Source organism: Papaver somniferum, chromosome 5, assembly GCF_003573695.1.
Source record: "Papaver somniferum cultivar HN1 chromosome 5, ASM357369v1, whole genome shotgun sequence".
Classification (NCBI taxonomy): domain Eukaryota; kingdom Viridiplantae; phylum Streptophyta; class Magnoliopsida; order Ranunculales; family Papaveraceae; genus Papaver; species Papaver somniferum.
The window spans coordinates 59,400,232-59,409,474 of record NC_039362.1 but is presented as its reverse complement, the minus strand read 5'-3'; the positions used below and the strand labels follow the sequence as shown (position 1 = coordinate 59,409,474).

Sequence of the window (9,243 nt, the reverse complement as noted above, 5' to 3'; positions counted from 1 at the left end):
CTAGTGGATACTACAAAATCCTAGCTGTTAATGGAGGAATCGAAGGAAACATCATCAACTGCAAATGGCTCAAAAAATATTACGCCTGATCCGTAGAAAACCATTACCTTTTCATCAATTCAAGCATTTCTCAAAATGTAATTTATATTCCTCCAAAGAGTATGCAAAGTACTCCTTTGTTCATTAAACATTACATAAATGAACAAAAATTTATTTATCAATTATTCTGCCTACAGAAAAGCCAGAACTTATTCAAAAAGAAAAAAACAACAATCATAAAGGCTCACTCAGAATAAACCATCCAGCAGAGGGTAATTCTTAAAGACAACCATGTCTAACTTCTTTTGAAAGTTCTTGGTCTTCACCTTCAAATCCTGGATAGCTTTCTCGACTCTCGCCGATTCCAGGGCAAGTGCCTTCTCCTCTTCCAAGAAATAAGTTGTGGTAGAAATTGCATCAGCAGTAGCGGCTGTCCTATGGATTTTGATCATCTCAAGCCGACGACGAAGCCAGCTTATGTTGAACCGCAAAGTTTCACAATTCGAGATCATTTCATCCCACCTGTGCAGTTCATGGTTCTTGACATCTCGCAGATTCATCTTGTTCATCTCTTCAATAATCGGTGACAATCCGGCGACCTGGTCAGAAGGGTCGGGAGAAAACCTATCCATATTTCCGTCATAGCAATGTGCACATACCGTCTCCAAATTTTGGTATACAAAGGTACATGACATTTTGGAATGACGAATCCACCGACCACGTTATTATTTGGAGAAGTATTATTCATGGGAACTTCAAAGGGGAGTCCAGCTATTGGATACTCGTGATCCCCAGACCTAGCCTCCACGGAATCAGTAGAGTCTTCATCAACATGGTTGCTTCTATCGTCGACCACGGATTTCCCATTTCTCCGTTTTCTAGCATCGACCATAACCTGAACGTCAACCTGCAACGATGAAACATTCAGAAGACATGGACAATGCTCGGTCAAAGAGAGATCTTCAGTCGAAGACTTACAGACGTCCCAGTCCCAGCTTCACGAGCAGACCTATAACGTGCAGGAGCCCTGACAGTCCGTTTAGGTCGGATTCATTTCACTGGTTACCATGCAATGGATCACTTTGTTTGATCAGGATTGATTTCTGATTACATGAAAAATGGTGGAAAACATGATATACTCACCAGAATGGGTGTTCCAGTCTCATACTTTGTCGAAGATCCATTTCGAGAAAAAGCGCTACTACCAGACATGTTGATAAAGAGATATGATTATGATCAAAATTTCTTCTGATAGTGCGCAGCAGGAGAAGATGTGTTGAATAAATATCAAACCCTAAGTGTTGAAAGTCAAGATATAGATGCGTATCCTATAACAGAAAATAAGTCGGTTGCGGTTTCTACTGAAACCCTAAATCTCGAATCAGATGCACGGAGATATGAGAGAAGCGTCGCAACACTGGGGACTGACATTTCAGATATAGTCAACATTGAGACTATGGATTGATGACCTAGCGTGTCACGTGTCTCCCTAGTCATCTCATATGATCCTATTTCGTGGATCGTCATTGCCTACATGGAGTTTGGGTCATCTCGGTCAACTAAAGCGTGAAGAAATTTGGCGAAAGAAACGATAAAGGATTATTGTTCAAAAAATAATTTCTAATGCAGCATCTCTACAGCCAAATTACTCAAATAATCAGAAAGTATCTACTTCAACAGAAAAGAAATAATCTCAGAAAAATTCATGAGCAAAATCAATCAGACTCGTCGGAGTCATCAGATTTGTCAGAATTATCAGACTCATCATCGTCGTCTTTCGCTGAATTCTCTTCGAGTTCTTCATCAGAATCACTGTCAGGGTTGTTGACGAAGTCTGGATGAATGTCAAGTTCATAGTCATCCCAGTAATCTTCCTCTTCGCGCTCAACCTCAAGGTCGGCTTGAACTAGCTTCTCAATTTCTCCAGTACGCCGGTCTGGCTTGATTTCACGCTCCAGTGGCACCCACACGGGTTCGTCCTCTGAAGTTACACCCTCAGCACGGGATTGAAGCCTCTCATCAGCTGCTGATATTCGATGCTGGATCCGGGATCTTCTCCGTCGACGATCATCCAACTCGTCATCCTCAGCTTTTCTCTTCATGAGCTCATCATAAGTGACCCTCCGGTCAGGTGCATTATGCTTCATTCCTTCAGCATGATTCGTCTTGGCTCGAGCTTTGACCGCGGAATGTTTGGAATCCTCTTAAGAAGAGCTGGAAGAATAATCGTTACTGCTGGAGGTCACCATTTTCTGAAACCAGGAATATGGAGTCACAAATATGCTCGCATTTGCATCTATAAAATGGTAATCCTCAATTCTTACCTATTTACGATTTCACGAACTTAGTGATATCATCGTAAAACCCCAAAACTTGCTTGTTCTTTCAAACCTGCGAAATTGAGCATAAAATATATTATTCAAGAGTCAACACTGACTTTTCGAGAAACTATGAGTAATTCACATAACCCTCTATGTGAGCACTCGCTGATTTTTACGTGTACATACGCTATAAAATCAATGGATTCACACATATACTGTGAATTAACCAATTCATAAATTGTGTGTTTTCAAAACTCAATTTTTATTTAATAAGCATGAATAAGTCACACACTTAAACAAAAAAAATAAATATATTTTCCATGAGTTAATACACTCACGTGAATATAAAAAAAAACTTTTTGCTCAATCGAGCATTCGTCTGTGAAACGAGGGACTTTTCTATTTTTGAAGAACTCTCCACACTTCAAATAAAATTTCGAAAGTTCTCAAACAAATTTTCATCATAAACTCCAGGTCTTTTCAAAAATTCCTCTAACTCTAAGGACTATTATTTATTATTTTACGAACAAACCTACGTTCTCAAAAGTATTTGCAAGGTTCCTACTTTCAAAAACAAACTTGGGTTTTCATGAAACCTAGTAAACAAAACTTTTACTACTGCAATTAGACCATGTCCATTCAAAATTTTATGTGTCTCTTCCATATTATGAATTTTTGCTCGTTCCTTCAACTAACGGACAAACAGGTATATACGTACGTTTTCTAAAAATCCTTCATAAATCCTACGCGTGCATGCAACCATGGGATTTTTGGTTTTGTGAACAACTCATGAATCATAAAACTTACAGCAAAAAAAAAATCGCACGAACTTACCTGCCGGCGCCGGCCGAAATTCTGCCGGACGGTGATCGAACGTCGGCGGGGCTGACGTAAACTTTTCCTGCTGCTGCTGAACTCGTGAGGGTGATGAAGAAAGGGAGTGCTGGTCGGTCAATAATTTTTTTTTATGGCTTCTTCCCTTTTATATCAAATTTATTTCCAAAACCTAATAAAATATGGGTTTCCTTTTTTGGGCTCGGGCCTGCAAATCCTAAACCGACCATAACTAAACTTCCAAACGCCCAAATCAGTAGTGCCTCATCTCTCCACGCTTAGATGACACTCCACCTCACTATCGGGATCCTCATCTGTGCATTTGCTCGTACATGACACCATTGGGGTAAATCGAGGATTCTAAAACTACCTTTGTAGACTGAGTTCAACCACTGATTTCGTCGACTGAAAATCACCATTTAATGCATATTGAGGAACATGATTGTTCCTCACTAAGCAGGGGACTTAATGTAGATGGTGGATTTTCAATAAAGGGCAAAACCGTAAAATCATGAGGCATGTTTTTGATACGGCTTTCAAGCATGCAACGATTCATATTTTACGAAGCCATGACGAATATGTTTTCGAAAAGCCTCCACTAGCTGAGTGTTCGATCCCTGGCATTTCGTCGTGCCTTCTATGCAGAATAACGTATTTGGGCGGTTCTCCATAGATTGAGAACTTAAACACCTTCAGGACGTCTGTGATACTCACTGTTCCCTGACTGCAGGAGAGAGACCCACCTCCACATAGAAGAATAGTTGGGCGGCGGACGCCTTCAGGATGTCGGTGACACTCACCGTTCCCTGATTATGTGGAGAGAGTGCATAGATTCAGGAGGTTCTCCGTAGATTGAGAACACTAACGCCTTCAGGTCATAAACAACGTCGTGACTCCCTGAATGTGCACCATTCAGAATGGATGTGACGCTTTAACTGGCTAATATGTTTTCTGAAATAGATTACTTATGCCGTGACATTCACTACTGAATTCCCAGAATAATCTATCATTGCTCCTATTCCATGGTCGAATCCACGGCCTGATCCCATGGAATGGCAATAACATTGCTTCCATTCCATGGTCGAATCCACGGTCTGATCCCATGGAATGGCAATAACAATTGCTCCGATTCTATGATCGAATCCACGACTTGATCTCATAGAATGGAAATAAAACACAATTGTGTTATCTCATTACTCCGATTTCGTGAACTATTCTCCACTGAATTTCATAAATAAGTAATAAATACTCAGCAATCGGGCATCTGGACCATCACTGAGTAAGCCCCACAAAAATGGTGCGAGTGTACTCGACAATGATGCACGACTGAGCACCCGGATGCACGAACGAGCGTCCAAAAACATGAAATAATGTGGAATCCTACACAAAAATAGAAGAGAGAAAATGATAATAAAATAATGGAGAAGCGCCCATGGGCCGGGCCCACCGGCCGGCCGGCCGGGCCCTAGCCGTGGCCGGTCCCATACTTCCTCCATTTTTTTCCTTATTTTATTTTCATAAACTCATGAAGGTTTCTCCATCTTAGCAAAATTCCTTATTTTGTGCAAAACTTGTGAATTCTCCATGACATGGTGGATTCACCAAATAATATTATAAAATAAGGAAAGGTGTGCGGGACCGGGCAACGTAGCCGGCCGACCATGCCCATGGGTCCCACACCTCACAATCCTTAGATTTTTATAATTATTATTCCCAATCTCACGAAACTCCTCCGTTTCAACAAAAACTCATGGATTCTCCATATCTTCAAGGATTCTCCATAACTTCAAAGATTCACGAAAAAATAATATTAAAATAGGAAGGTGTGCGGGACCGGGCAACATGGCCGGCCGGCCATGCCCTAGCCTTGGACGGTCCCACACCTTGCAATCCCTAATCTTTCATAATTATTATTTTTCTCAACTCGTGAAACTCCTGGGTTTGAGAAAAATTCATGATTTCTTCATATTTTCTCAAATATTGCTCGAATCACGAAAAACCAAAAGCCAACATGGTCACACGACTGGCTAGCCTCTCACGGAAATTTTAAATATTAAAACACTTTTATTTTAATATTTTCAAAATATTGATGAATTGAGCATACATGCTCATTCCAACAAAAATCGAGAATTCTCAGTCAAGATGAAACTCTTCTGAAAATTCACGATGTTGCTCGAACGCACATCAGAAAATACTGAAACTCTCAGTATGGAGACACGGACACCATGGAAACACTGCACGCCTTCATGACCGACCAGAGTCATTCCTAGGGCTTGCACAAAGCCGGTCCCACATGTTTTCATAATTCTGACCTAATTTGCTCAATTGCTCATACTGGGCCCGAACTTTCTCCAACCAACTGGGGATTCTCCAAATGACCAAAACTGGTCCCGTGACCACCAAGAGACGGTCCATGCCCCTTGGTCGGTCCCATCTCTCATACTTAGGTTTTACCACCTAATGGTGAATCCATGAATATTTTCAGTAATGGTGAAACCACCATTTAATCATCATTCTTTCACCAACTCTCAAACTGAGAACCCTGGTGCGTGCTCACTCGAGCACTGGGCATCACATGGGCGTTCATCATCCCATGTGGTGGTCCCTCTTCATTCATGACTAATTTTCAACAATTCACCAATTGATGGAGGATTGATCGAAAATTAGGGTTTCGAATAAACGCTCTGTGAAACCATCATTCTGAGCAATTTCAAACACTAATAAATTTACGTTGATCCACCAATCAGCATAAAAATTAATTATACAATATTCGGTAATCTACCATATTTTAATTAATATTTTATTGGGTCACGTCACCAGTAAATAATTCGCCGAATCGAGCAATATTTGCTCAATTGTTCGAATATTGATCAATATTCAGCAACTCATCAGTAATTTGTCGAATTGAGCAATACTTGCTCAGTTGCACGACATACTATCAAAAATCACTAATTTGGTGAATTGAGCAATGCTTGCTCAGTTGCTCATCAAATCCTCAATATTCAGTAATTCGCAGAATTGAGCAATACTTGCTCAGTTGCTCGTCAGTAATTCATCAGTGAACACAATACTGACATCCCTTCAGAGAACTACATGTTCAACCCGTGAATCTGAGCATTCATCATTCATGCTCGATTAACGAAACTCAGACTCATTGTCAACAATTGACTAATCAACACACGCCTGCCCTGCAGACTCCACGACTTGTGAGACATCAATCACGTCACAAATGGGGGGATATCACGTAGGGTTTTGGTCTGGCGGTCTACGGCACGTGGATTCATCCACAACGAGAAATGTGCGTAAGTCGTGTAAACGGTTGAAGGAGTTAGCAAAGTAGTGGGTGCACGATCAGAAGTCTCCACACGACATGGAACTGACTTTACCACGATCTCCCACTTTCCCACTCTTTCACTCAAGAAACCGTCACACTTACAGGGATCAAGGTGTTCACAACTCTGACAATATAAATAAGTCTCTGAAACCATGATTGAACAGACAGACTCTCGTCTACGTAGAATTTCTCGAGCTATCACTCTCAGGAATTCATCAATCCATCAGAACTTATTAGAACTTATCGGTTCACCATTATTGCAGAAACCTTCAACACACCCACAATCCTCGATCATCACTGATCCCACAGAATTCTCAGCTTCCCTCCTACAGATCAACCCATCTCCCTCTTTGCGACCGAATTGGCTTGGAACGACCATTGTCTTGGTTTAGTCCAGAGTCATACAATTGATTTCCCGAATCTAAGCACCCCCTTTGCAGCGGTGCATCTGTGTGAGGATTAACATTTTGCCCGGCTGAGGAGTATCGACAGCACGCTCGACTCTCCACTTTTCCGAAAAACCAGCGACCCGTTTTTCCCCATCCACACCCATCACAGGAAAATGGGCACTCCACCTTATTTGTTTGAAAAGCAGATTTTGGCGGGAAAGTAGTTAATCTCCTGCGTGATTTTTGGTTCAAAAGTTTGAAGAGATACTGTCCAATTTTCTCATTGATTTGGATATATATCGAGTTATTGCACCAAAACAGATTTAGTAAGATATTTATCGACGTGAAGAAGGGAAGATATTCGATGATTCTTGGTTGCACAAAGAATAAAATAAACCTGGCACGTTCTGTGGATGATTGCATGAGTTTAACTCAGTCTGAGACGTGTGTTATACGTATCTGGAGATTTTAAACAACCATTTGACGTCTGAAGGAGATAAAAAGGGAAACCAATCTCGTGCTTTACAGCCGCAGACACGTAAAAATGCAGGGAAAATATTCTCGAGTTATTGTTCTTGACTACGAGAAGATATGGAATTAAAGTGGAGAGATTTGGTCCTGGAGGATAAAAATAGGTGTTTGTGGATCAAACAATGGGGCAAGGAGTGATTGGGGGAGTAAACAGAGATCAACAACGTGAGAAATCACGAGTTGCAGAGAGAAGTTTCTACTGCTACTGCAGAACTGAAGAACATAAAACGCCTATGGACAGTCGTTAATGCTACAGTTTGAAAGACAAACATTTGAGGGTCGCTACAGGGTCAGCGACAGTTGAGTTTTATTGTTCAGTAACAGTGTCCATTGTAACAATTATAAGTGTTAGAATCTCTGTTTTCATATATTTTCATCCTTGTAAGCACCTTTTGAGCAATGAAATCATACTTTGAGCGTGTTTCCAACATGATGAGCTAAACCCCATCTCTGGGGCGACGGACGAAGCTGAATTTCTTCATGTGGTAAATTAAATTAATTCCTTAATTACTTTTTGCACCGATTTTTAATGATTTATGATTTCTATTAATTATTTGTGACTTTGTTTGATGACGCATGCTTAGTTCTAGGTAATTTTGATGCTTCATGCTTACAATGTACAACTAATGTTATATGGAATCTACTTTGGCAAAGAATAGAGTTAGTGTTTCTTTTATTTTGAGCTATAATTGTCTAGGATTAATTTCTAAACCACTTGAATATGAAAGTCAATGAAAGCTTGAGTCCCAGTAAACTCTTCATCCCGCGACATATTTTGAATAAATTTTCTTTATTTCTAGCATTTTGTTTTATTAATTCTTAAAATCAATCTCATCAAGTCCGAGTGAACGACAACTCTACTTACCACTATCTAAAATTCGATCAATTTTTGACGCCGCCGACGCGGACTTGTGTATAGATTTGTTTTTAGGTTTTATTTTTATTTTTATTATTTTTGTTCTTTTTTATGCGTTTGGGTATTTCTTGTTTGCTTTCAGATTTGCAGCTGAGCTAAAGAAAAAGAGAGAAAGTGCCGAAAGGAAAAGTGAAGCTAAAAAAGGAAACAAAGAAGGAATCCAAAAGGAGTAAAGAAGAAGATTTTGTATATAGTTAATTTATTTTTATTTTTTTTCTTTTATTTTATTTTATTTTTAGAAACTATAAATAGGACTTTGTTTTTGTAATTTTTTCTTTTTATTTTTGGACTTTTTGGACTTTATTTTTGGGAATTCTTTTGGACATTATTTTTAAAACCCTAAGGAAGGATTAATTTAAATAAAACTGCTGCAGGGAAGGACGACGGTTACGATACCGTCTCGGCCCCTCGGGTTCGTACACTGACATCGGAGTCGGTGGCCTGAGTCGACTTCAACGATTCATCACCCGTTTGGTACGGGAGATAAGACTTTATCCCCCACGAATCCCCTGTCAGTGGGTTTATTTTTAATGTCGAACTGGTATTATCACAATAGCCAATACAACGAATATCCAACTGAACAATATGGACATCAATCTTTTTACGACCATAATGTGAATAGTGGTTGGGAATGCCAAACTTTTGAGGGTTATGGTGAGCCCAATTACTATCCACATGCCCACCGGTCATACGAGCAAAATTATTATAATTCCTCTCCTCTAGATGAGGCACATAGGATAATTGAGTCAATACGTCGTAAGTTACTTGACTCGACATATGAGTCAACTGAGACAAATGACTTAGTTATGGACGAAAGAATCATAACCAATAGTGGACCTTCTATACATGATACCATCAGGAAGTCTTGTGAGTCTATTG

General features: G+C 40.0%; 1 protein-coding gene across 1 annotated transcript; it reads right to left on the bottom strand.

The window, feature by feature from the left end:
• Positions 1-1,754: 1,754 nt before the first annotated feature.
• On the bottom strand, positions 1,755-2,186 carry LOC113279097 (glutamic acid-rich protein-like). The gene has a single exon (XM_026527806.1). It carries the CDS (start codon positions 2,184-2,186, stop codon positions 1,755-1,757), a length of 432 nt encoding a protein of 143 aa, XP_026383591.1.
• Between the last annotated feature and the right edge of the window lie 7,057 nt (positions 2,187-9,243).

What these genes read in the sequence shown, in the direction of transcription:
- LOC113279097 (XM_026527806.1), bottom strand. Translation starts at nt 2,186, where the DNA reads ATGAAGCATAATGCACCTGACCGGAGGGTCACTTATGATGAGCTCATG.